We start from the raw sequence: 27,972 nt of genomic DNA on the forward strand, positions 1-27,972 counted from the left end.
CCAGAAATGAAATACATGAAAGTATCGAAATTCCTACGAGAAAAATATATTGAAATGTACTAAAAATAATGAACACAAAACATTTAAAACTACATTTATATTTCACACGAAATCCATTTCAAAGACGGAAATTACACAATGTGTTTAACGAAAGTATGCTTCCAGGTTCATCCAGCATTTTAAAGTGCTTTTATCTCCCTATTAAACAGTTTACTTGATTTGACACCTTGAATAGCATGTATTTACATATTAACTTGTTTATAAGTTCATAGTTTCACTGTAAATTACAACTGTCCCCAGTCCCATCCAATCCTCACACCCACACAATAAACATTAAGACCACTTTGGATTTAATAAAAAGTTTTATACATTGACGACCAAGTAACAAATTTCTATTCACAGATGAGAACATTAAAAAAAAAAAAAAAAAAACTATTCTTGGATAGTGTTGGATGTTTTTTACTACTGACAAATCAAATAAATATACATTTTCTTGCAAACAGAAGAGCGACTTCATCATATGACAGCATAACATGAACTGTTGAAAATAATGAAGGTAAGATGTTACGTATTTTTTGAAAATTTTTTTGCAGGTAAGAATACAAAGTCTAAATGTAAAGTCAGCTCAGTGACCACGCTGGCTAAAAGTTGTCAGCGTCGCCTGAAGGCTCTGGAGATCCTCCAGGCGTTGGGCTCCTCGTAGCGGTTGTAAAGCGGCTCCAGGCGCTGCTGCTTCTTCTGCTTGCTGAGGCGCGTCGGGTCGGACACCTTGAAGAAGGCGGGCGCAAACTCCACCAGCCAGCGCGGGTCGATGGTGGTCACCTCGCGCATGTACTCCTTGGTGGTCAGCACCAGCTCGTGGTAGACTACCCTGAGGACGAAAAGGGAAAGCGCTCAACCCGTAAAAAAAGATGAAATATCTTAAAGCAAGGCAAATCATGTTTATTACAAAAAAAAAAAAGGTTTAAAAAAAACAAAAAAAAACTGATCATTCTTGCAAAATAAAAACAAAAAAATATGATGTTAAATAGTAAATAAATCAATCATGCAATCATTTTTCTTCATTATTGTGAATTAGTATACTATTATGTCAAGAAATATAAAAATGCTAACAAATATTTTTCCATACGATAACTTTCCCATTTCCATACTTTATTTATCAACTAGTCTAGTTTAAAGACGCCTGTGTTTTTTTAGGTCACAAAACGAGTACTTTATAACTTAATTCAAATTGATATGCCGCAATAACAGAAAATTGTGTTTTGGCAAGATATCTTAAAACAACATATAGCTAGCCTTTAAAAAAAAATAGTCTTCAAGCAGTTATATGACCTACAACTTGAGAATTCGGGTAATTCTTATTTTAAACTGAACTGACCAGTCATAAAATCTCAGCAAGTTAAAATACCTTACAAATAATTTAAGGAGGAAAAAAAAAATGCTTATTGGATGTCTCCCCCCTCCCTTACCATTCGGGCTGTCGGTTGAACAAAGCACTGGAAGGGTGGATGTAGACCACCTGCTGGTCTATGAGCGTCCTGTAGCCCTCCTGAGGGTCCTTCTTGGCGGCGTTGCGGAAGAAGCCGCTGCAGATGGCCTTCTGGACCCGCACGGTGGCCTTGCCGCAAGACACCACGTCCAACTTGTGTCTGAGAAGCAGCGCGTCAGACGTTCACCATCATTTGACCAATCTTCGGGGGCGCGTGCTCGCGTGTAACGACAGGTACCGGTCCATGATGCCCAACATCTGCTTGCGGATGTCCTGCGCTCTCCGCAGCGAGCGAGCCTGGATGAAGTTCTCGTAGCACCAAGGGTTGGAGAACTTGTTGTTCTTCCACGAGTTGTAGACGGCCAGCAGGGTGAGATGGTCGCCCTCGGGCTGGTGGAACTTGGCCTTCTTCTGGTCCGCCAAGGCCTGCTTGTCCTGTGACATAAAAAAAAAAGGAAAAAAAAAAATGTTCATGATGAAGTCTTCAAAAAAAAAAAAAAAAAGAAAAAAACAAATGTGTCTGGTGTCTGACCTTGGGCCTGTAGAAGACGTTCTGCACGGACAACATGGACACGATGGTGAGCATCTCCTCGCTGCAGCCCAGATGCACGGACATGATCAGCATCTTGCACAACATCGGCTCCAGAGGGAACTCGGCCATCTGGGCGAGAGCGCAGCGCGCGTCAGGACTTTTTGAGAACACCCAGTCAAAGGAATGCGGCCGGCGCTGTTCCTCACCCTCCGCCCGAGCCGCGTGAGCAGCCCCTCGTCGTCCAGCGCCCCCAAAGTGTACAGCTGCTCCATGGCCGTGATCAGCGTCTCCATGGGGGGCGCGTCCATGAAGTCGAAGGAGAGCAGGTCGTTGATGCCCATGGCCTGCCGGAGAGGGCGCGAAAGGTGTTCACGGCGCAGGTGGGCGACGCCGACGCGACGTCACGCGTGTGCGGTGGGCGCGTACCTTGAGCGAGAGCACCGTGCTGGCCAGGTTGGTCCGCTGGATCTCGGGCACGTTGGTGGTCAACATCTCGTCTCTGTACGCTCGCTCCGTGTAGAGGCGGTAACACTTGCCGGGACCCGTGCGGCCGGCGCGGCCTGCCCTCTGCTTGGCTTGAGCCTGTGCCAGTTCAAAGGCGTTGGAACCACGAGCGCGGCGGGCAGGGAGTAGCGAAGCGGCGGCGGCGGCGGCGGCGACGAGCTACCTGCGAGATGGGCGTCACCACCAGCTGGTCGATGCCCGTCTTGGAGTTGTAGACTTTCTGCTTGACGAAGCCGGGGTCCACCACGTAGTAGATGCCGTCGATGGTCAGCGACGTCTCGGCGATGTTGGTTGCTATGACCACCTGACGGGAACAAACACAAAGTGGGCTGTTTGGAAAAGCCTTGCGGACTTTCAGAGCAGCGACTCATTTACATGGCGCGTGGCCAATTTGCACACACCTAGTGGACCTTCGTGCTCTGATTTGAAAAAACAAAAAAGCTGCTCGAGTCGCTAGGTACTTGAGTCGTTTTTAATCAAGTAATTATTTGTACTTTTTGACGGTGCGAATTAGCATATTCATATTTTAGATTTAGACCATGCTCTGATTAAAAACTACTTACTCAGTATTCAAATTATTTTTTCATACAGGATTGACTTACTCTTCCTCAAGTAATTATTTGGAGGACTACTTTATACTGTTGCTCTTACACTTTATTCAAAAATAACAGTACTAGAGTAGAATTTTGGTCTAGGCTAGCCACTGCAAGCTAATAAATCTGTACCTAATCAAGTGGGCGCCTGAGTCGATTCGCGAACGTACTTTTCTGCTGCCTGGCGGCGCCGGGTCAAAGATCCTGGTCTGCATCTCGCTCGGCAGCGCGGAATAAACCGGCAGAATGATGAGCTCGGGAACGTCGGGGCCCAGAGACTTCATGCGCTCGTAGAGGATCTCGCAGGCGGTGTCGATCTCTTCTTGACCCGTCAGAAAGACCAGGATGTCACCTGAAGGAGGACGAGGACGACGTCACGATGTTGCCGATTGGGCGGGGGCAGACTGGGCGGAGCGCTACGTACCAGGGGGCTCGGTCAGGTGGATCTGCATGACGGTGATGAGGCTGGCGTCCAGGTAGTCGGTCTCGGGTTCTTTGGTGTAGAGCACCTCCACCGGGTACGTCCTGCCGGGGATGGTGAAGATGGGCGCCTCGTAGAAGTACTGCGAGAATTTGACGGCGTCCAGCGTGGCCGACGTCACGATCAGCTTCATGTCCGTGCGCTTCTGCACAGTCTGCCAACAAAATGACATTTTTAAAAAGAGCGGCAAAAAAAAAAAGGACGAAAAAAAATAACTGCGCGATAATGCAAGAAAAGCACATAAAGCCGAAACTTTCATGTCTATTTCTTAAAGCATCATTTGAGCAATGCAGAGATGATCAGACAGCATATCAATTTGGGCTGATATATCCAACATCGCCTTTTTTTTTTTTAGCCCGTTAGCATTGGCGCCCAAGTAAAAAATCAATTTGGACGATATGTAGATGAAAAGATGCTGTCCAAAAAAACAAATCGGCGCGCGGCGAACCTTCTTGAGCAGCCCAAAGAGGACGTCGGTATGGATGGTCCTCTCGTGGGCTTCGTCCAGCATGATGATGGCGTACTGGCCCAGCTCCGAGTCAATCAGACACTCCCTGAGCAGCATGCCGTCCGTCATGTACTTGATCACCGTCTCGGGGCTGGTGCAGTCCTCGAAGCGGATGGTGTAGCCCACCTGCGGAGGGAGAAGCAAAAAAAAAAAAAAAACACGCATTTCCAGAAGGACCCCAAAACGGGAAGTCGGACGTGCCCGCTGAAGAAGAAAGCGCCACGCGCACCTCTTGTCCGAGACAGCAGCCGTACTCCTCGGAGACCCGCTTGGCGACGGACATGGCGGCCACGCGGCGGGGCTGCGTGCAGCCGATCTTCCCCCGCGTGGTGTAGCCGGCCTCGGCCAGGTACTGCGTGATCTGCGTGGTCTTCCCCGAGCCGGTCTCGCCGATGACGATCAGGATCTGGTTGTCGTGGACGGCCTGCGGCGAGGGGACGACGGGACGGGAGCTCGGCAAGCCGGTCCGGGCGAGGGGCGCGACTTGAGCGCGACGGACGAGCCTACCTGGATGAGTTGCTCCTTCAGCTTGTAGATGGGCAAACTCTCCCTCTGCTCCAGGATGGAGAGCTGCGTCTTCTTTCCGTACGACGCCTTGTTGCCGCCGAAGGCGTGCTTCTTCCATTCGGGGATGTCGTTGGGCATCATGCCGATGCCGCGCATGTTGGCCGCTATCTGCCTGCCGTCGGCTGGGACGCAGGATTTTTCCATAAGCGGCGGGAGACCGGCAAAGTAGGAATTGCGACTGTTGTGTTTACGACCCTCTCGACTAAAGGCAAAATCAAATGTCCTTGTGATGATCGGAATGGCGCTCGAGGCGTATCGCGTCCTGGAAACCGCAGCTGACATCGGCAGATCGCCACCGCCGCGCCGCTCGTAATAATGCATCCGCCGCGTCTGCATCGATGCGCGTCTATGAAGCGGGCGGCACTTACCGTCGGGCAGCGGGTCCACCCAGTGTTTGTTGAGGCCCATGGGGATGGAGTCCATCTCGGCCTCGCGCGCCGCTTGCTTCAGCTCCCGCCGCTCCTTGGCCAGAGCGCTCTGCATCATGGCCGCCTGCGACAGCGAGCCGTCGGGGTTCTGCGCGCGCGCGCCCACACACACACACACACGTTAGCACACCCGCGGCTTCACCTGAAAGACTGGAAAGCTTCCCTCTGTGGGAAAATAAAAGTACTTTCTTTTTTTTTTTCAAATAAAAAGTTGACTTGTTTTTAAAACATGCAGGAGATGATAATGAATTGACATTTGAAAAATTCACCGATTTAAGTGTGGTGGAACCTCGGCTCACAAATTCATTCCGCAACTTGCAACCAAAGCAAATTTTCCCATTAAAATGAATAGAAATAAAAACAATCCGTTCCAAGCCCAGAACAAAGTTGTTGTCGAACTGCTTATCAAGAATTACTTTGGTGGCAAAATTTTAATTTTGATTTGAATTTTTTTTAACTGTCCTGACACACACATATAAATACGTCAAATATTTTTTTTTGATTAAGTGATAAACCCGGCTGGCCCGCTTTATATAACAAGAGCGCGTGAGTGCCGTAACGCTAGTTGCGGCACCTTGACAATCTTGACGGGGCTCATGTCCATGCTCTGTTTGGTGTGTCCCCTCAGGAACGGCGGCTCCTCTTCCACCAGCTCGATTTCCAAGTCTTCATCTGGCAAAGTGAGACGCGAGATCGAGTGAGCGCAACGTCTTCATGCGGTTTCTGAGCGGACCACGAGACGCTTTGCTACCTTCTTCGTCGTCGACTTTGGGAAGGATCCCCGTCTCGTCATCAAAGTCTGGGAATTCCTCCTTGGATAAAACGTTGGCGGCGATCATCTGAGGGAATAATCAGTCTTAATTATAGACAGCAGCAGTGACTGTTATTTAAAAAAAAATTTTAAATAAAATATTCATTAAAGCCCATCCTTGCACTTTCAGGGCATTTTTTCTTGACTCAAATATTTTGCAATCCAATTCTTTTGATATGTATCCGACTGCAATGTATTCCACATGTTTCAACCAACCTGCTTGATCTCCCATTTTTCTGGATCGGATATCTTGGTGAGCCTCTTCCTCTCCAGCGTGTCGTCCTGCTCCAGTTCACGGGCGGGGCCCAGGTTGAGGTTGCTGGGCCCGTCGGGGTTCCTCATGTTCACCTCCTCGCTGCCGTCGGGGCCCACGTTCCTCCTCCTGTTGGGGTTCAGGTCCTCGCCCGTCTCCTGATCCACATCCTGCAAAGACGCAAGACGGACAGTGACGACGAGTGGCGAGACTTCCCCGCGCGTCACGACGAGGCTCCCTCGCTCACTTTCATGCTGAGGCTGGTTTTGGAGCCCGTGAAGGAGAGGACTTTGATCTTGACTCTTTGCCCTTTGCTGACCACGTCGGCCACGTTGGCCACTCGGCCTTCTCGCCTCAGCTCCGAAATGTGCACCAAACCTTCCCATCGTTTCCTGCAGGAGGAGAGCAGCATACATTTGGTTTATAATGTACTTTACATTTGAAAAAAAAAAAAAGATCAAAAGGGTAATTTGTAGCATTTTCCATCGGCTAATGTGGATGTTACATTTTTTTTGTCCAATCAGATGTCAGCCTCTGTGTTGCCCTGTCAATCAAATCTGCTCAGGCCTTTCAGAATCAGTAGAGCTGGCTGATGTAACTTCAACTATATTAGCGAGGGGACTGTTTCTTTAAGGGGCAAAGACCGCCACTGCTTCCGTGCTAAGCACAGCGATTGGCAATGCAGTACAGACCTGAGGCCCTCCAGTTGCACAAAGCATCCAAACTGCATGATGCTGGTGACTTTTCCGTTGTAGATGTCACCCACAGAGGGCTCCTCCGGGGGCGGGCGGTCCACGTGTTTGTCCTTCCAGTCTCGGTCTTGATCTCGGCGGGGGCTGGGCGAGCGCTCGCTCCAGCGGGAAGACCGCTCTCGTCGCCTGGAGCGCTCGCGGTCACTGCGGCGATCGCGGTCTCTGGAGCGGGATCTGGACCTGGAGCGCGAACGGGAGTGGTGACGCCTCCTGCGGTCCCTGTCCCGGTGTCTGTGTCGGTCCCGGCTTCTGCTCCGACTGCGGCGTCTGCTCTTCTCCGTGCGGCTCCGATCGCTTTTGGTATCGGTGCCGCTGACGCTGGGCATGAACATCTCCAGCTCCTTCATGGCGTCGGCCGCGACCTTCACGTCCTCTTCGTCCAGGAGGTTCTGAGGAAGGCACAAACGCTCTGTGCTCGAGGTTCACACGTCACGTGATCAGTGGGTAAGTCGTGTTGTCAAGCTCATACCGGTGGCGCTTCATTTGGTCTGCAAAGCGCAGGGAACAGCTCCTTCAGCCTTTCCTTCTCTGACTTTGGCTTCTGAACTTCAGAGGCTGTGATGACAACATTAAGTGTTTCATTTTTCATGACTATATTTCTACTGCCATGTCAAAGAGCAACCAACACAAGAGACAATGCTACATGATGATAAAAAAAGATTCTTATTACTATTTTCAACCACTTAAGCAAACGTAAATATGAATTTAACCAACGTGACAAGAATTATGAGGAGCTAAATGATAAATCACCTTTACTTGTGGACGATTTGGACGGAGGTCTCATGGTCTGAATAAGCCTGAGCAAGTTGCCAATGAGGGAGTCCTATCATGACAGCATAAGGTCAACACAAATATCACAATCAACAGATTTGTCATGTCGTGTGACAAATTTGATAAGACGAACTTACTGTGAATTCGGCTCCATTTTCTAACAGGATAGCTTTAAAACCGTCAAAGGTGGGTTCTTTTTCCGCGAGACTAATGACGAATTCAGCTGGAACACAAGCAAGAAAACATTTGATCAACTTACCATCGCAAGAAAGTCGCACACAAAAGGGATTACTGAACCCGAAATTGAACATGCAACACAACGATACAAAACAAGTCAATATTAGCTGGAGCCACATTAGCTATAGCGAGCTAGCTCGAGTCTTCGGTGTGGTGGTCAAACCTAAATCTTTATCGCTGATTCCAAGATGGTTGTCGAGCTCCGTGCACACTTTGGACACCAAAGATAAAAACTCGAGCTGAGAGAGCTCGTCCACGTCGACGTCTGCCATCTTTGCTCGGTTCTTGTTTTCTCGCTAGATCGCAACAGAAGCTAGCGACACATGCTAGCACATCACAGCCTACGGGGAATTACTTCCGCTTCCGGCGTAGACGGAAATACGTAAGAGCGCCATCTTTTGGACAAACGGACTTAGGTTTTATCCACAAGATGGCGCCCTCACTGCTTCCGAAGAACCTTCGATAAAATGCTTTTATGAGTACAGTACAAATTTTATTTTTTTCGCACTACGCGAAACATTTAAATTAATAGTTCTCTCAATAATAATAAAAAGATAATTACGTCCAGTTCACACCTGGTTGGTCATTTTTTCCATCTCAAGTTTAAGTAAATTATGGAAAATTGGCTTGTAATAGTTGTGTCTGGGGATGGTCTGGCCACTCATCAAGTGCCAATTAAACATCCCAGTAAATCTTATTTACCGTAGTTATCTGCCTATTTCTGAAAACGTTTATGTGAGCAGGCCATTCTGCACTTTTGCCCCACTGGGCAACGTAATAACCACCTCCATATGGATTTTTCAGAGGACAATCAAAGTTTAAGTGCGCAATCTTAATTGGGGCTCGTGCAAACAATATGGCTGCACGTTAGTGTTTGTTGTCATGTAAAGGCTGCACAGACTTGAATTATGTCCCTCCATTGTGCTGCCAGTAGAGGAAATGAAGCGTACGCGCAGAGAGGAAACGATCAAACACAACAATCCAAGTCTGACTGTGAGCAATGAATCGGGTCCGTGCAATCTTGAGCTCCATGACTTGATCTCACTTTGTATCTGCAGACAGTGAGAGAATGTCACAGCGGGCCGCTATGATGCACCGCACATGCACTTGACTAATAAATGCAACTGTGTCCGTGACGTGATGGATTGCGACCGTCCTTGCCGGTCATCCATCTCCTTTTAGTTTGTCCTGAGATTACACTTGTTGCACCCTCTTCTGTCATGTGGACGCGAAACTAATGCTCACATTCCCACTGCTGTAGTGCTACTTATTAAACGCTGTTATGGTGCGTTGGACATACTACGTCTAAAATGTCACATTAACAACTTCCTGACTGTACTTTGATGGCCTGTAGCATGACAACAATTCCAATGCAACACATGATGATAAGCATCTTAATCAGATAACTTTTCCTTGAACAACGTCATGTTTTATACTCCGAACATTAGCAGTTTTCATAGCTTTGAAGATATAAATTAGAAGTCTTTTCATCCATTTCCTGTCACATTTGTCCTCATTAGGGTCATGGGGGAGGTGGAGCCTGTCCCAGATGACTCACTATACGGTACAGCTGTACTAGCCGAAAAATAAATGCTTCAAATAAAGTAATCTAAATATGCACAATACTAATACAAAATAGGTATATGGTATTATTTTTGACCACTTGGGGTCATCGTGCTCACTTTCTACACCATAGTGTCTGTGATTTTGAGCGTGTGTGGCTTTAAAATGCGGGCCCTGGCCTGGTGAGTGATATGGGAGTCAGGCAGCACTTTGTCAGAAAGTGCAGCCACATAGCGGGGAGCAATACATGCCGACTGGTTGAAAGTAATCACAAACGCCTTTAAAAGAGGCGTCAGGAAGCACTTTCTTGGTTGATAGCGTTACCTTTTGTTCCCGCCGACACTACTTTGATGCCTTCCTGTGTGTGTTATTGCCTGAGAAGCTTCCAGCACAAAGACGTTTTCATTCCTCACAAGTCTCGCATAAGCTCTTCAAACACAGGGCACCTTCCCAAATATGCCTCCCTGCGCCATGCGCTGCGTGTGAAATTCATTGTTGTACCCGCAGCCAAAGATGTGCTTGATAGCTAGCTCAGAGCCTGTCAACAAACATATGCTGGTTTTTTTTTTTTTTTTTTTTCAGAGAAGAAGCGTGTGTGAAAAGCTCCAATGGTTATTTACTAAGCAGCCCTGAAAACAACGTTGCCTTTGTATCGATAAAATCATTTTTTTGAATCCAATTGTGTTTATGTACCCAAACGGGCCATGTTTACTGCTTGTAAATGTCAGTAGTGTGAGAGAGTGTTTCACTGGTATGTATGAGTGTTTTAGTCGTGAATGTGAGCGAAAAAAGATCAGTATTGTGTACACAGTGAGTGCACCTTCGTATAATGTGTGAATGAGAGAGCATCTGAACAAAAAATGTTCCCAAAAAAACGTGTTCATGTTTTTCAGTAGCATTGTGTGAGCATAATAATTCCATAGTGTAAGTGAGAGTTTTTCAGTATGTGTGAGTTCGTTTTAGTAGTGCAAAAAATGGATAGTGTGTAAGAGTGTTTCAGTAGCTTGGGGGGGGAGTGTTTGTGAGTGTTCCAGAATTGCGTGTGAGCATTTCAGTTGTATGTGTGAGAGCAGTTCAGTAGCTAATTCAGCAAATTCAGTAATTCTGTAGCGTGTGCATCTCCCCCCAAAAAATCAGTAGCTAATGTGAGTCCATTTTGCTAATGTGTTGGCAAAAAAAAACGGAAAAAAAAACAAAAACAAACATAGTTTGTGCATGAGTGTTTCAGTAGTGCGTGTGAGAGCATTTGAGTAAACACTTTGTACTATACTGTACTGAAGTGTACTTCGCGGTTGAGCTGTCTGGGCGCGTCGTCCTCGCCTGACCTGATTTGCGGGCGCACGTATGTGCACCGGGGCAGGAGGGGGAGGGGGGGGGGGGCGTCTTACATAAGCGCAGGCCTCACATGCACATGGCGTGCTCATGCATTATTGGACGGCGCGGACGAGCGAGTGGAAAAAGTCATGTGGGAGAGGAGTGCGCATGGGTTTTAACACTTGCGTCCAGAGAGATGAAATAAGCCCAACAAACAAGACAACAAAAGTGTGGTGCCCACTGGGAAGCGCAGCTGGCTGCCCGCCTTCCCTTTCGGCCCAGTGGAAAATTCCCGCAACGACCGAGCAGGGAGCGTGAAATGTGTGTGCTGGGAAAGAAGGGGGGGAGGAGGGGGGGGGGGGGGTACACAAAAGGGCGTGTCCAGAGGGCGGGGCCAGAACCAGAGCAAACGCACGGATTGGCAGAGAGGAAAGCTGCCCGAGTGAGCTCACGTCCCCCACGACAGCCCCCACCCATCCTTCACGCCCCTCCCTCTAACGATCCCCCCCCCCACCAACCACCCTCCACATGGCCCACTTCACTTGACAACAACATTCCCACAACTATACACTGAGTTCAACGCCCATCCATGCATCTAGTTTCTCCATCGCAGATGGGAGCAGGCTAGGGGGAATCAAATCGGTAGTGTGTGAGAGCATTTTAGAAAAATCAGTAGCGTGAGTGTGAGAGCAGCTCAGTAGTGTGTGCTAGTGAGAAAAAAACAAATCACTAGAGAATTCCTTCGTTCTTCTGTACAGATGCACCCCAATACCGATTAAAAAAAAAAAAAAATTGTCGACAACAATGTTTTTTCAATTTTACTTGTCATTATTTCGTTAGCTTTCGTTTCCTCACATAACCATGTGAGAGCGATTCAGTAGCGCAAGTCTCCTCTTAAGAGGAGATCTGCGCTCTCTATCGGGTTTAGGTCCACAGAAAGCAATTGTCAAAGCTGTGATGTTTGAGGTTCAATTTATTAGTGTATCATTGCAAACAAAACAAACGCAACAGACCAGAGAGGCGCTGAGAAGCCACTTAAGTCACATATTTATTACATAAATATATCATTCAAATAGACCAGCCACAATTACCAGAAAAATATCTTCCTTTGAAAATCCTGACCCACAAATAAAAGCTTTTTTTTTTTAAAAAACAAACAAAAAAAACAAAACACATGGACATTTTACACACAAACACGCTGATTGTCACACGCGGACCACCACACACACCTGACCCCGCCCCCTTACAAGGGGGGGGGGGGGTGTTTATGTGTGTGTGGTGGTCAGGTGCAGGTGGGCAAGGGTCCAGCGTGTTTTTTGTTGTTTACATGAGGACATCACAGTAGATCGGCGGCCGGTTTTCCTGCGCGTTTTGTTTTTGTTTATTTGCTCCTGTGCTTGGGCCCCAACTTATTTAAAAAAATAAAAAATAAAAAAAATAAAATTAAAAAAAATGCGTGTTGGCACCCAACTGGCTGGCGCTTCAAAGAAAAGTTGCAGAGGTTTTTTTTGTCAATTCCTGAAAGACTAATTGTGTCCACATGGACTCGGTGCACCCTTGTGACCAGCATGTGCCGCCGTTGAAGCGAGATAAGACGATTTTTGGATGTGCCGTGTGAAAGAAGCCGCAACAGGCTGCTTCGCTGTGTTCCGTGTGAAAGTCAAGGTGGAAAAAAAAAAAAAATCCAGGCTCAGATAGGACAATTATTTTCCAAATGTTGAATTATCTGATTGTGGGATATTGCTGTACCATTGTATGACCTTGCACACAAGTCACAGCAACGTCCTGCTTCGCTGGGTTTTGTTTGAAATGTGGCTTATCTGTTACATCCTGATGCACCAATTTCTCCCGCGGCACCAAATGTATTTTCCGCACACTAGGCAGATGTTTGCACCAGATTGTTGGATGCAATGCTGCAGTGCTTGCACAGAAACATGGCAAAATCCTGCTTTTGCTGGGTTCTGTGTGAAAAGTGAACAACTTTTCAACTGTTCTGTCTCTTGATGGGCCAGTTTGAAGGATTTCTCCCAGAATATTAACTAGATTTGTTTTCCCACACAGACTAACTTGCACATGGACATGGCAGTATCCACCTTTTGCTGGGTTTTGTGTGAAAGTTCAAAATGAACCACTTTTCTACTGTCCTGCCTCCAATTTTGGAGCTTTCCCCCGGGATGCCAACTACACGAAAACCTCCTGGACCACACACAGTTTATCTTCTTGGAGCCTTTGCAGTGGATCCAAGAGGAGAAGACTTGTTTTTTTAGGGTCCTTTTTTTTTTTTATTTCTATTCGTATGTAATCTGAGAACATCTGCCTGCTGACACACTTGACGGTCTTTGGCACCTTCCGTCTAACCTCCCTGAGTGCGTGCAGGGCCAGGCCGTGGTCGCACTGACGCCTTTGGGACGGATTGGAGAGCATCTCTGCGAGGTGGTTTGTGTGAAAAAAAAAAACCCAAAGGGGTGGGGGGGAAAGGAGAACTTCCCAAAGGAGCGCTTTGACATCTGCAAATGAGGAGTTCAGCGCGTTTGAAATCCGTTTAAACACAGCAGTGTTCGCGTTGCAGAGCGCACATTGGAGCCGGCGTCTTTTTTTTTTTTTTTTCTCGAATGCAAACAGCGGACACACATTTGAGTACAACGTTAGTGCGACACACAAACATCGAAGACGAGCACGCGAGCGTCGTCTTTTCCCGCGTGGCCAACGGCGTAAGCAAGCGAACAAGAAGAAGAAGAAGAAGAAGAAGAAGACGTCGCGGGTGGACGTGAGGTCAAGAGAGGTGTTTGGACTTTGCTGGTGTCGTGTGAGGCGGCACGGACCTGCTACAGAGTGTTTGTTTGCGCTTGTCGTCCCTTCAGTTGGGGCTGCCGGCTTTGCATACGACTGAGGACGGACGTGTGTGGCGGATGTCGTCGTTAGGCGGGACACAAGAGAAATGGAGGGTGGGAGGCAGGGAGGGGGGTTAGGTTAAGGGGGTGTTCCTCAAAGCACACTTTGAGGCCCGTCTTTTTCAACCTGAGCAGCCGTTAAATATTTTTTTCCCACCTGACAAACATTTGCATATGTATAGCAGACTATAAAGCATCTCCAGGTCATACTCTCATTTGTGTACATTCTGAGCTGTCTCATTCCCAGCCGCTCCTTTAAGTGCTCTCTGTTGTTTAGTTGTTGTTTTTTTTGTTGAAAACTACCTGTCCTAAAAGTAAAAATTCACTAGTTTTCGAAATGGCTCTGGGGGGTTGTGAGCTGTAAATCGCGGTCCAATAAAATCATCACAATACATGAATTAAAAAAAAATAACTACGACTGTTAATATCATACGTGAATATCGTCAAATTCGGATTATTTGAAGACGTTGGCCAGACTGATGAACAACAGTTTCACAAGATATGAAGTTCCCTTCAAAGAAATGGCTTCCTGAACGCAGCCTTTTGCCGCATCATTTTAAGAGGTTAACCCCCCCTCCCGACTGTCACCTTCCGTCAGGCCAACGCACTCAACAGTATCATCAACAACCACGAGTTGATGTCCTTGAGTCCCGCGAAAGACCGCCTATAAATCTACGCTATCATTATTTGGCACCTGACGACGTCATGCAGACGTCGCTTCATCTCCTGCGTGCTTCTAATCTCCTCGGCGACAAGCTTAAATCTGAAAAAACACCCGCGCTGGCGACATCGACACCTGCTCGGAACTTGAGAAAATCATTCACGAGCCTGGCCGGAATCACAGCGGACACACGATTAGGTACATTCCTCCAAAGTGGGGCACACTTGAGACGGGCCTCAAAAGGTGCTTTGAGGAGGGTGATGGCGGGGGGTGGGGGGGTGGGGGGTTTGGGCATCGCCAGACGTGCACACAAACACAATTACAAAGACGTCACACACGCAGAAAAGCAGGCTGGTGTAACAAGTGAAAAAAAAAGAAAAAAAAAATCAAGACTGATGATTCATGGCTTGTGGGAATAATATCTCATACTCGACAGCGAAGAAAAAGATTAGCAACACGGACGATCAATATGAAAACCCCACGGTGAATCACGATCATAAAAAAAAAAAGGATTAGTTTGAAGTGTTTAAGGTGGCATGTAGTCATTTTTCAAAATTAAACATGTGCTTCCGGAGAGCATTAACCGCCATGATTCCACATTTTATGTTACAGCCTCATTTCAGAATGGAATAAATTCATAAGTACTCCAAGTTCTACACACAAAAACAAACAAATAAATTCTATTTTACAATAAGGCTGCAACATAAAATGTATTCACAGTGGGGGTAAAATGGAATAAAGCACATAAACAAAAACAGGACATTTATGACGGACATGATGTTTGACACCCCGACACTAGGGGGCGGTAGGAAGGAGCAATGCAAATGATCGACGGCACATCGGAATGAAGACAAACAAAATAAACGTTTGTGTCCATCTAAGTTTCATCATCATTTATTTAAAAAAATGTTCTTTTACCTGAGAGAATCCTTCAACAGCTTTCGTTACCCAGTCACAAAAAGTGTTTTGTGTGTGTGTCTGTGTGTATTTGCGTGTGCGTGTGGGCGTGGCCTTGCTGCTCTCAGGTGGGCGGATCACAATCCCTCGCCGGATTATTCGTGCTTCTTAGAAAAAAAGACTTGCTTTCCTATTGCACTCCTTTAAAATTGTAAACTTTCTTTCAAAGTCAAAATCCCCCAAAACATGCAAATCACATTTGCCTCGTCACGATTTTTTTTCCGTTTGTTTCTTCGTCTTTGTCGAGACGCTCGCGCGCGTCCAAAGTGCTTGTGAGTTAAGTGCTTTTCGTTGGAGATTCGCGACATGTCGCTAAATAGAACTTGGTCGTCAGCGCTCTTTACATTAACTTGGTCGCTGGGTAGAAAACGGTAAAGCTTTGCACATGTCTCAAAGAGGCGGGGAATTTAGAGGGGGGGGGGGGGCTAAATCTAAGACTATTTTTTTGTGGAACTGCCCACCGAGCAATGAGAGCATCAAGTGCACTGAGGCACACGCGCACACGAACAGTTCACAAAACTGCATCCTGTTTAGCAGTCAACTTTAGCCTAAATTGCCGTGTGGTTACCCAAAAGGCACTCGCAACAAAATCGGAAAAAAAAATAAAATAAATCGCCACGGTTAATTAAGCATTGGTGGATGCTATTGGACAAAATCTCCATGAGTAGTCCGCCTTTGAAGTACAAATTATGTTTATGTCTTTTTGGTTTTGACTTTTTGTTTTGTGGGGTGGATCTAACCCTGATTGCCAAATTTCATGTTAAGTGAAACTGGCTTTTTCCCCAAACTACAAAGCAACCCCCCCCACACCCCCCCATAACTGAGCCAAATGTCTGTTTGTGTCTCTTTGTCTTTTCAGGCATGGCTTCTTGAGGCTTTTTTTGTTTGGTCTACTCATGATACACTTGCCTACCAAATTTCACGTTCCGAACGGAAAAGTAGCTTCAGGGGCTGATTTGACAACAAAATGACCTCAAAATGGCCTCTTCAAAGCAAAACAACAGGCTCCCTGTCTCTTTTTGGCCATGCCTTCTTGAGGCTTTTTTTGCACGCCTACTCATGATACACATGTCGACCAAATTTGATGGTAGAAGTGAAAGTGGCTTCGAGGGCTGAATTTCCACAAAATTCAAAGGGACCCCCAGATGAGCAAATTGATTGTGAAATGGCCTCTTAACAAAAATAGCAGACGCCGTGTGTCTTTTTTGGGCATGATGTCGAGACTTTTTTTTGCGGGTCTGCTTATGACAGACATGTCTTCCAAATTACATGTTGCTAAGTGAAACTGGCTTTTTTTTTTTTGTCAGCTAGTTGTCAGATTTAGTTGCGCATGCAGATTGGGCAACCACAGCAGTGAGCAGATGATGTTTCACTTTGGAGGGAAAATTGCATAATCGACATTGAGGCACGTCGACGAAACATTACATGTCATTTGAGCCAGAGACGCACACGCACACACAAAGCCTGCATTATAATGGGAAAAGATGGGGGGGTTCAGGGAGGGACGGGGAGGTCAGGTGACGTCAGTTAATGTGTTGGACGGTTTGGCTGCGTTGAACAGACAACATTTGTCAAACACACACAAACAACAGCGCAGGTGTGTGTGTTGTGTTGTGTGTGCGCCGTCCTCTCTGCTGGTGTGTGGAAGTTTTTTTTGGGGGGGGGGGGGGGCGGGGGGTTCGGGTGCAGCCCCCCTCCCACTCCTGTCAGCTACATTCAATACCAGAAACACTCAGCCATGACAAAAGTCAAGACCACCGTGGAGCCCCTCAGGCTCCGCACAAGGGCGCCACTAGAGGGCGATGGAGTGCGAGGACAGGTGGCGACAACTTTTGTCACTTGGACGCACAACGTCGCGTTCACGCGACGTTGTTTGGTTCCCAAGCGCTCACATGTGCCTGCAACAAAAACGTAAGACTCCCGCGCTCCTTTTGACTCTTGTGAGGTATGACGAGATTGTGTTTCAGTTCCATACATTTTTTTTTTCACTTTGTTTTTTTGTTTTCTTTTCTCCAAAGACATATTTCATCATGAAAAAAAAAAAAAAAAAAAAAAAAAAAAAAAAATCAACATTTAAAACAACACAAAAGGTCATTTTCCTGTTTTGTTGGTTGTAAGTTGCTCCTGACAAAAAGGGGGATTCTGGAGGGGTGGTGGGGGGACGGGACGGACGACACACACAAACGCACACGTACGCACGCACGCGGACAAAATGGCGGTTACATTGCATGCGTGGTCCGAAAGCTCCTTGTTTTCCCCTACCCGCCCGCAAAAAGCAACAAGAAAATGAGGAAAAGCGAAAAAATAAATTCGATTTTGTTCAGGAGTCCTTTTAAAGTCATCTCTTTCTTTCTTTGAAGGATTTAGAACCATTTATTTTTGCTTGTGCTAAACCTGCTCAAGCAGAGGCTCTCAAACTGGGGTCCCCGGATGCCCAGGGGTCCAATGGATGCACATTGGGGGCCACAAAGCAATATGATTAAGTGTGTGTGTGTGTGTGTATATATTATATATATAGACATACATATACACACACACGCATTTGAGGGAAAAAAACTAAACCAATGACCTTACTTTGGCTGTGGGTAATCTAAATGGCAACCCTGGACCCAACAAGATTGAGAACCAATGTGCTAAAGCGGTTTTGCAACTTTTGTGTCACGCACGCACGCACACCAACAGGCACACACTCAGCCTTTTCCCCTCTTGTGGAATTCCAAACCTGCATTGACTTTTTTTTTTTTTTTTTAAATCCCAATATCTCAAGGGTGTCTGCCTTGTCTCACAAGGAGGGTCCCTTCCCACTTCCTACTTTGGAAAAAGGTGGCGCTCAAGCCCCGCCCCTCCTCACCCCTGATTGGTGGATGGACGTGGTCGCTAATACTGACAGTTGCGAGTTCTCGGGCTGAGCCCGCCGCCTCCGTCACACGGAGGCCGCTCTTTTTAATTTTTTTTTTTTTTTTTTTACTTGCACCGGTTGTGAGTGGTGCAACACAAACAACTCACCAGCCTGGCTGAGTAGGGATGGGGGTGGGGGTGGAGAGGGAGGGGGGGGTGTGGGTTGGGGGGCTCTGGTGGTGGTGGTGGTGGGGGTGTTGGTGCTCCTGTTCGTCTCCCATTTGTCCGAGTCACAAGTTGGGCCAGTTGGAGCTTCCGGAGTGGGAATGAACAACGCGGCTGCTCCCTGGTTCATGTTCCTCCATGTGGCGTCCAAGCTCTCCTTTTAGACCACTTCTTTGAGGTGTGTGTGTTTGTGTGTGTTCCGTGTGTATTCAAAATCTCAAAAAGACGACTTTTGGTCCCGTATTTTCTTAAAAAAAGAAAAAAAAAAAAAAAGAACAAAAATCCAAATATGATTATAAGGTCTCCGTCTTAGAGCAAGATGGCAGGCCCTCCTGTCTTCTTCTGTGGTACTTCTTTGCAACCAATATCACTGAGGTGTATGTGTGCGTGCGTGTGTGTGTGTATAGAAGTGAGGTAGTGCCTGGAACCAGTGGGGGTATGTGTCCACTTTTGAGGTAAATGGTCGCCATTTTCCTGGCGTGTTTTGCCTGCACTCAATGATGTCTTTTTTTTTTTTTTTTTTTTTAAGATGATAAAAAAAAACAAAAAACAAACTGAAACAAAAAAAAACAAACAAACAAAAAAAAAAGGCAAATGTGTATGGAAGCCTGTAGGAGGACTCTGTAAAGGCCCCGCAGGTTAGGACCCCAAAAGAAAAAAAAAGAAAAAACAAAAAAACAAAACAACACACACACACCCAAAAGAAAAAACAGCCACCGTGCAAGGCAGCCAATGAGGCATTCACGTTACTCTGAGGTGAGGCTGCGTGTGTGTGCGTGCGTGTGCGTGCGTCACAGGCGCCGGTCCGATGACTTTAAAAAAAAAAAAAAAAAAAAGTTAGATATGAAGCCATGGTCAACACCCCAAAAAAATGGAGTAGTCTGAAGAAGGTTAGCACCGGTGTCACTTGGGATGGACTGTAACGGCTCAGATTGACTTGAGGAATCCACGTCCGGTCGGGACGCTTCGAAGAACCATGAGCGAAATACTGAGAGGAGCTATGGCTGCTGTTTCTGCGTGTGTGTGGTGTGTGTGTGTGTGTGTGTTGGCGTAAAATGAGACAGCATGCTCAGACAGAAGGGCCGCCACTACTGTACTTCCTGTTTTGCTCCTCTCCCACTTCCTGCTGGTGAGTCCTTTTCCAGTTCAGAAAGGTTTTTTTTTTTTTTTTGTTTGTTTTTTGTCCCCCGCCCCCTTTGTTTTTATTTTTGTTTCCAGCATTTCCGTCACACCTCCTGGTCCTCGAAGACCTCCAGGAAGAGCGGCGGGAAGAGCTCGTTGGGACACTCCACCTTCATGTGCAGGAAGCGGCTGGCGTGGCAGGCGCCGATCATGCGCAGGTCCGTCACCTTCATCAGCAGCTTGGGCCAGAAGTGAGGAATGTTGTGCTTGCGGTAGTTGATGTAGTGCTCGAACGCCAGCAGGTACGTCTCCTGGCACTTCTCGATCTTGTCCACGCACGTCAGGCCCGAGCGGTCTGAGGAGAGCGGACGTGCACGGTCAGTCGTTTGGGCTGAAGTCATTTTTTTTTTTTTTTTTTTTTTTAATTAAGAAGAAATACAGTGGTAGCTCCACTTACAATTTTTTTTTTTTTTTTGTTGAGATAATGACAATTTTGCTGTCGTGAGTTACAAGCATTCAACGGTGGCAGCGAACTAAACGAGTACAATTTGGTTTAATCTCGTTTCCAGCTGACATTTAAACATAAAGGAAAGAGAATGCATGCAATGTGTGTGTTACAAATGTTCGCTAGCCGAGTGCTAACAAACGACGCAAAATGCCGGGCTAACGGAATTAGCAGCGCGCAAACCGGGCAGCAGCACACAAACAGGGAAGCGTGAAATCGGTTTTAGATGACAGGACAAAACGACTGAATAAAATTGCGATAACCGACTAATCAGCCGATTAACTTCAAAATATATGTAATGAATAAAATCACTTTTTTGGGTAGCTTAACGCTTACAACAAAGATAGGAATTCCAGGCATAATACTTTGTTTTACATTTATGACAGAAAAATCTGCAAAATATAGCAGATTTATTTTTTTTTCGGAACATTTGAATGTCATTATCTTTGTGTTATGTTGTAATGTGTTAATGTGTATTAAAAAAAAAAAATGATGTGCACGATGTCAGACGGCCGACTAACCCGAGCTCATGAGCAGGACGGCCTGCAGCAGCGCCACCTCCGTGTCGTCCAGGTTGAACTGCGCCAGACTCTTGCCCAGGTCGAAGATGGCGTCCGACACCACGCCCAGCCCGCCGTTCTTGAGCTGCTCGCGCTTGACCGCCATCTCGCCGCTCAGCGTCAGCGTCTCGCTCTCGGGGTCGTAGCGCATGGCCGCCCGCAGCGACATGATCTCCATGCAGCAGCCCTTCAGCAGGATGATCTGGTCCTCGCAGGGCAGCTGGGCCGGGAGACGCATGGCATGGTGGCATTTGGGGGCGGGGCGGGGGGGGGGGGGGGGGGGGGCGAATATGGATCAAGGTTTTGGTCGTTTTTAGCAGGCTTGCCGAGTGACGGAACATATGCACTGGTGTTACATAATCGGGATAGGCACACAAAATGTAACTAATTAGTTATGGAAACGCGTAACCAGAATAAATTTGGCATCGCCTCTGCCTCAATTTGAGCCAGGAAGAGCGCTGATGTAGATTCAATTCCCATGATGGATGCACACTCGAGCAGCCTCATATGAATCTTGGGACTATGCAATTAATTCTCCTTAATGACCATTTCTCATTCCGCCGGCTTGATGCGTCGCCCGCATTTGTCGCCACTGCGCTAGCTTCGACGCGCACACGCCACCAAACTGCAATCGCCACGACACGCAATCGTTTTTTTTTCCTTTTTTTTTTTTAAGGTCATTCACGCCAAGTTACACGAACTGATGAATAAAAGGACATTCATGTAAATGAAAGCGATTCCATTCGCTGGCAGGAATGCGAAATGTTACTTGCGACGCTCCCAACATGAATAAAACATTCAGCGAGGCGGGCATTTAAATCGACACTCTCTTTTGAATACTAATGCTCGTTATTAATCATCTATTATATCAATTTCATCTATTTCACAATGTCCTAGCATGTTACTGACAAATTAAGGGCACACAATACAAGGGCTGTTTAAATTGAAAGAAAAACAACGACGCACGATATCAACTTTATAATACAAAGGAGGGAGCAGACGGAATTTCTGTGCTCTTTCTGGAATGCCCCAAGATGGCGCCAAAGCCCTGGCTAACAGGAAAGTAGTAATTGGCGTCCTGTACTACACTGAAAATAAAAAAGAATTTGTCAGCTGGTTGCACAAAATAAAAGTAGATGTCTAGTCCACTTCAAAAGAATGTATCTGAATTCAGATGATTATTTTCCGTGCAACCACTTGAAGAAATTAAATTGATGCACAGCATTTTTTTTTTTTTTTTTTTCCAGTGGAGATGTTGAAGTGCTCTTGCGCTGGCTGCTACTGGACGTCCCTTGGATGGATGGATAATAAACCCAATGAAGATTTTCCTGACCACTGGGACAGATTTCTCATCTGCTGCATTGAGACATTTACCGGGCAGGTGCGGTGGGTGGGAGCGCTCACCTCGGTGAACATGTGCAGTTTTTTGGCAAAGTCGACCACTCGCGTGATGGCGGGAGTGATGATCTTGGTGAACTCGCTGAAGGCCTCCAGGTCCACCTTGTCGCCGTCGGACGTGGGCGCCACCGGCGATTGGCCGATTTTGTCCGGCTGCGAGGGGAGCGCAAACGAAACCATGTTACGGCGACGCTTTGAATCACAGAGCTGGAGACGCTCAGTGAAGGAACAAAATGGAAGAGGAGAACGATTAAAGGCAAAAGGAAACAAGACCAACCGGCGAGGAAGAAGAAGAAAAAAAAAAAAAAGGCTGAAATGAGGAGGTGTGAATTGATGACAATTAAGCTAATTGTTGAAAAGGAAGAGGAAGTGATTGATGGCAATGACGCTGGCTGTTCCAAATGAGGGAGGTGCTAATTAATGAAAACACACAGACACGCAGTGAATTTGAAAGTCGACGACAGACGATGATAATTCACATTTTAGTTGGGAGCAACGTTCAGAAAATGCGATTATTTTGCATAACAATCTAGTTGTGTGCGTCAAAGTATTGTACAACAACGGAATGAGTTAGCGTTGTAAACAGGGTTGCAAAAGCAATGGGAAATGTCCATAAAGATTCTGGTAAATTTCCATGGGAAGTTGAGAAAGGGGAAATGTGGAACAATTCCTAACTGGAAACTCTCCACGGGAAAGAAGGATTCCTAGGGATGAACTGTGCTAGTTATTAGATTCAAGCATACAACTAACCTGAAGTGTGAGCTTTGCCATAAGCAGACGCCCATTCAAAATAGATAGCTCCCCTTGCCCACATGTGAAGGCATCACATTAGCTTGGTTGCACACTTCACTCAAGCATGTCTCGAAACGTCCATTTTGGCCCATAACACAAAGATGACCGATAAATTACTGATCGATGTCGAGAATTCCTTGAATTTGGCAGCCCTAATCGCAAAAGACACGCGCACACACACACGTCCTCAAGTAATCCCCGTGGGCCTCCTTCCCACCACACCCATCCCCATCCTTCCAGTTGCCTAGCAACCGCCCTCCACAACGGCTGACACCCGCACCCCGCCTTCGCTCCTCCCGCCGGTCCCCGGCGAGCACTTTTGGGGAGAACAGTGCAGCCTTGGCACATTAACACAATTCGGCTGCGATGTCGGAGGATGCTGACGGAGGCGAACCCCAGCTAACCCGACAAGCTCCCACAAACTCGAAGGAGGATTTGCCGAGGCCCGCGCGGCGAGGAAAAAAAACGACGGGAGCGTCGCTTTGGGACGGAGAGCCGGGAGAGAGAGAAAGGGTGGGAAGAGATTAAAGCGGAAGGAGGAAAACTGAGAGGAATTAGAAGACCAGAAGGATTAGCGGGAATAAAGCCGCCGAAGAGTGAGGCGGAAAATAACCGAGGGATGAAGTCAAGATGGGACAGCGGCTCACTTTTATTGTTCTTGCCGTTTGTTGATCCCGCCGAGCGGGGACGAGCTCGCGCGCTCGTCTCCGAGGGCCTCGCGATGCAGCTTCCCATTCCAGGGAAGCAGCAGTTGCCCATATTGGTTGGCTGACATTTTTTAACGCAACAGCTTGAGGCAGGCGGCTGCCATCGGCCCACCGGCGGACCGACAAAAGTCCACCGCACAAAAGTATTGGGACAACACTGTGGCAAAACGCGAGTCCGCAACTTGTCTGTAACTGCAGATATACTATTCCCCCCAAATAACTCATTCGCACAGCCATTCATGTTCAAACCGCCGGCAACAAAAGTGAGCACGCCCCTAGGTGAAATTCATTTCATTTATTCCTTCAGTATTGTTCCGTGGAAAGATATATAAAAAAAATGAAATACTTGTCTAATTGAAACCATTGTCTGAAAAACGCACAGATTGACGCCAAAAGGCAGATTTTGTTTGTGTGCTCTTTTCTGTCAAGTCACGAGAAACCGCCCAAAACGACACACGGCTAGACGGCGAACAGCAGGGTGACGGAAGATTCCAGTTGACGTCCGACAGGCAGGCGGTTTGACGCCGGAGAATGCAGCGTGGTAAACTACTCAAGATGATGCAGGGAAAGATCCATTTGATTACTTTTCCAAATCGTTCAAACTGCAACCAAGATGGCACCAAAGCAACATTTTTGCCCTGAGCACACGAGTGACTACGCGGAATGGAGGATGCAACCCCCCCCCCCCCCCCAAGAAAGAAAAACATGAAAGGCAAATGTCAAGAAAGGGCTTCCTACCAGGAATTTGCGCTTCTGCTTCCACTGGGCGCCCTGAGCGTTGGTGTGCCGGTGGGCCTCGGTCACCATGTGGATCAGCTCCCACTCGGAGCCGCTCGGCTCCGGCCGGTTCTGGAGCGTCTTGACCAGCTCCTCCTTCTTGCGCCGCTCCCGGTTTTCCTCGATCAGACGCCGCTTGGCCACCCTCTTGGAGTCGTCCAGCACCACTGCCGGGAACAAGACGACGCTCTTGTGTTTACATGCGTGGACGCAAACATGCAAATTATACAGTGGTAGCCAAAACCTAGGAGCGTCATTTCTTTCAAGACAAGCTCGTGAATCGGCGTCCGCTACACTTGCCGATTAAACACAAAGAAGACTGTCGCAACTAAGCTGCAGTCACATGAGGTGAGGATACTTTCCTTGGTTACACTCGTAACTACTACTTTCCTACGTGGGCAAACCCTAAAGGTGGGGCACTCCTAAGTCGAGGCACCACCGTGTATAATAAACGTTGACGGGACGGGTACTGACGGTCCATGGCCATGCCCACGGCGATGCACTTCTTGAAGCGACACAGCTGACACTGGTTGCGCGTGATCTTGTCGATGATGCAGCAGCCTTCATACTTGCACGAGTAGGCGGGGTGCAAGTTCTTCTGGATGGTTCGGCGGAAGAAACCCTGCGGCGGCACACCACATGAACACGGGGCGTTGTATTACAACAATTACGTGCTGATCAAGCAGCCGGCGGCTCTAGCGATAGAAAGCCGGCGAAAATAATCGGTTCACCACAAAACTCGAAGGAGCGCTGTTATCAGGAAAGCCATTTTGGTCACATCCTCTCTTCAGCATTCAATCACCCTCCGCCCACCGGGCAGGGGATACAAAGGCGTATCTCAGCAATCAAAGCACTCGACACCAAAGCAATTTCGAATTCAATAACATGCTAACAATCTTTTTCTGGTCCTTTTTTTTTTTTGCCCCCTCCAGAATCGTGGCCTGATTATACGTAACTCCTCAGCCAAAAACCGTATCGAGCGTAGTGCATGTGCGTGTACCTTGCAACCCTCACAGGTAATGCAGCGGTAGTGGTAGCCTGTGGCCTTGTCGCCACACACCACACATGGCTCATCCTTCTCCAGGTAGCTGGGGATGTACCCTGGCACACAAAGAGAGAACATCAGCGCGCGGGAATAATCAATGCGTATACCAATACTCGCCAATGTGTGAATTGCTATCAACGCACATTGGAATGTCCGGCCATTCACAAAGGCATGTCAGTACGCTGGACATGTTTCACTCCAGTCCACTAGGTGGCAGTCATGTGCCTGGAAGGCGGCTGTACCACAGACATTTTTGTACTCTTGCTTGTTTTTCATTAAAAAGGGAGACAAAGCATTCTCAAAGTGGGGTCTGCCGATTACCAAATGAATCAATAAATGAACATACTTTTCAGTACTTTACTTATTCCACAGTGTTGAATTAAGTTTTACTGAATGTGTTATCCAGTCATTATTTCAATATGTCAACCGGTGCCCAATCCAGCTAAAATGAGAAAATAAAAATATTTTGGTTGAGACAAATAATTCCGATGGGATTTAGGGGTAAAATGGTAGTCATGTTTAGTTGCCGTTAGGAATACGAGGGGGTCCTTGTGAAAAATCTCCCCTCTAGGGGTCCCCGGTGACCCCCTGAGTTCAACTACACAAACGGAAAGTGACTTTCGCCACGTTAACATGGGACGGTGGGAAACGCGGAAGGCGTCCGTATGCAACGAAAGCCGACAGGAGGAATACACAAAGCGTCACAAAATAAGTGTTGAGACAGGAAGAAAAAAAAAAAAAAAAAAGACAAACAAATGAAGGCGAACACGATATGACGGATTTGGAAAGCGCTGATACAAAACAGAGAAAAGAAAATTACACTCAAAGCCCTCAGGGAGCCAGGGAAAAGACAACAGTGAAATAATAATAATCACAAATAAAGCCGAGCAGAAGTGGACGAGAATGAACCGAGAGTAAAGTCAACAAAGACCTCCGATAATCATCATCCCGGCAGAAAAAAGAAACGTCCAGCCAAGGCGCCAGTGTGTGCTTTCGGAAAACTGCAATACCGGGATGAAGCTTAGCAGCCTTCCAGCAACTACATCCTTCACACAGATGAAGCGGCTTCTATCGGGGGTGAATCAAGGTTAGAAAGTTTCCCAGCGTGACTTGAGGCACTTTCATTATGATCTCCAAGACGACAGATGAGCTTTAGACAGGACAAAAGGCTTTTTTTAAAATAAAATTTGAATACAAGAAAGGTCATTCAGACGGCTCTTTGCCAGGTAGGATTTAGTGAGTCTTCAGACTCGGGGAAAGTATGGACAGACTATACAGTGGTACCTCTACTTACGAAATTAATTGGTTCCGGAAGAACTGCGAGTGGCAGCCCATACTGTATTTTTACCTTTCGTATCTTGAAATTTCCTTCGTAACAAGAGGCAATATTTTCCCGTTGAGGCGTTTCGTAACTTGAAAATTTCGTATGAAGAGACGTTCGTAAGTAGAGGTACCACTGTATAGATGTGCTGCTTACTTACACGAGACGTCTTAAGTTCCAAAAGGGAAACTCTGACATCAGGGTCATTTCATTTGACAAACATGATTAGGAGGGCCCCACTCAGGAACATTTGTGGAGAGCAGTGATTGTGCAAGGCTAAGTGCAAAAATCATAACATGTCGACTTTCAACCAAAATGGCAGACTTTCGGTATCATTTCAGACATTCCCAACAGATTTCGTGTAGCTAACTGAGAGTGGCTTTTTACATTTTTTCTATGACACTTAGAGTAAATGAAAAGTGGAGTCACACTTTGTCATCCAGCCTACTCACCCGTCATACTCTTAACCGAACATTGGCTGTTCTTCCTCTTCCTCTTCGGGCCATTGAGCCACCTGAGCGAGTGAGAGAAAGCGAGAAAGTCAATAAATGACAACATTGGGTAAACTGTCAACGTTTCGTCTCGTCAAGACCATCTGGCCCACAGGTTGACCATCAAATTTCATCTGCTCGCTGTCCTCTTTAGCGGCTGCTTTATGAGCCATTTACTGTAGATAGCAGCGTACGCAAGTCATTAGACTCCTTTCCATCAAGCAGATTAGCTCGGTACCACTCACATTTTGTATTGTTTTCATTGCCAGTGGCGGAGCATAACGAAGAAATACTTTTGAAGCAGCTTTTTCAGCTAGCTGTACTTGAGTTTTAATGACTTTTTACTTTTACCCCCTACATTCAAAGGGAGACATTCTTTGCTAGCTTAGCTTGATCGCTAGCGGAGCCTTCTTGGCTCTTTTGTTTTGTTTGGGAATCACCGCCGTGTCAAAACAAAAACTCTTATTCAAAACAGATTAAGAGCCGTTTGCGGGGCGTGAATTCAACCGAAAGAAGCACCGAGTCGCAACACAAGACGCCCGTCAAGTTGAGAGGTAAATTCCGGCAGAGAAGAAAGCCGAGCGCAGATGGAGAAAGGCGGGCGGAGGGTGAAAATCGTTTGTGACAAAAGCCTCAGAGGAGGATCAGCGAGCGTCAGAGATGGAAGTGATTCCCAATCCCCCGAGTCGCTCTGCTCTCGGAATCTGCCGTCACATCAAGGTCGTTTAATGGCAGCTCAGTGGAGAGGAAAGAGATTGCCATTTTCAAAACCTCACTCCAACAGAAATGCTTTGACAGTTACTTTGTTTTTCTTTTGTCGGTGCCATTATCACACTGAAGTATTTGAGGGTTGGGCGATTAGTTAATTCAAGTTTATTT

General features: G+C 46.9%; 2 protein-coding genes across 8 annotated transcripts in view; both read right to left on the bottom strand.

Annotated features, from left to right (window-relative positions):
• Nucleotides 1-82: 82 nt before the first annotated feature.
• LOC147128840 (ATP-dependent RNA helicase DHX8) lies at nucleotides 83-8,305 on the bottom strand. The gene is made up of 22 exons (XM_086016959.1): nucleotides 8,090-8,305; nucleotides 7,827-7,912; nucleotides 7,669-7,741; nucleotides 7,388-7,473; nucleotides 6,859-7,307; nucleotides 6,414-6,558; nucleotides 6,130-6,336; nucleotides 5,854-5,941; nucleotides 5,677-5,774; nucleotides 5,043-5,190; nucleotides 4,615-4,796; nucleotides 4,337-4,531; nucleotides 4,048-4,233; nucleotides 3,543-3,753; nucleotides 3,289-3,470; nucleotides 2,689-2,829; nucleotides 2,448-2,603; nucleotides 2,228-2,365; nucleotides 2,022-2,150; nucleotides 1,728-1,924; nucleotides 1,470-1,649; nucleotides 83-871 (listed from the first exon to the last, which is right to left on the bottom strand). The coding sequence occupies exons 1-22, from the start codon at nucleotides 8,196-8,198 to the stop codon at nucleotides 652-654; spliced, it is 3,606 nt and encodes a 1,201-aa protein (XP_085873085.1). The 5' UTR covers nucleotides 8,199-8,305; the 3' UTR covers nucleotides 83-651.
• A 3,453-nt stretch (nucleotides 8,306-11,758) lies between these two features.
• The window catches only part of LOC147128841 (thyroid hormone receptor alpha-B), an 88,865-nt gene continuing 72,651 nt past the window's right edge, over nucleotides 11,759-27,972 (bottom strand). For all 7 annotated transcript variants that reach the window (XM_086015902.1, XM_086015906.1, XM_086015904.1 and 4 more), the window contains 7 exons: nucleotides 27,055-27,116; nucleotides 25,237-25,337; nucleotides 24,711-24,858; nucleotides 24,198-24,403; nucleotides 21,967-22,113; nucleotides 20,524-20,782; nucleotides 11,759-19,852 (listed from right to left, as the gene is read on the bottom strand). In XM_086015902.1, the coding sequence (XP_085872028.1) occupies nucleotides 19,602-19,852; nucleotides 20,524-20,782; nucleotides 21,967-22,113; nucleotides 24,198-24,403; nucleotides 24,711-24,858; nucleotides 25,237-25,337; nucleotides 27,055-27,116 (1,174 nt within the window). In that variant the 3' untranslated portion in view covers nucleotides 11,759-19,601. The remainder of the gene's footprint in view (nucleotides 19,853-20,523; nucleotides 20,783-21,966; nucleotides 22,114-24,197; nucleotides 24,404-24,710; nucleotides 24,859-25,236; nucleotides 25,338-27,054; nucleotides 27,117-27,972) is intronic.

The sequence above is a fragment of the Filicampus tigris genome, chromosome 19, assembly GCF_054856515.1.
Source record: "Filicampus tigris isolate MCC_2025a chromosome 19, RoL_Ftig_1.0, whole genome shotgun sequence".
NCBI lineage: Eukaryota > Metazoa > Chordata > Actinopteri > Syngnathiformes > Syngnathidae > Filicampus > Filicampus tigris.

What these genes read in the sequence shown, in the direction of transcription:
- LOC147128840 (XM_086016959.1), bottom strand. Translation starts at nt 8,198, where the DNA reads ATGGCAGACGTCGACGTGGACGAGCTCTCTCAGCTCGAGTTTTTATCT. An exon ending in AAAATGGAGCCGAATTCACA is followed by an intron (nt 7,742 to 7,826) that starts GTAAGTTCGTCT and finishes CTGTCATGATAG; the next exon opens with GACTCCCTCATTGGCAACTT. An exon ending in TTCAACCGACAGCCCGAATG is followed by an intron (nt 872 to 1,469) that starts GTAAGGGAGGGG and finishes TTTCGTCCTCAG; the next exon opens with GGTAGTCTACCACGAGCTGG.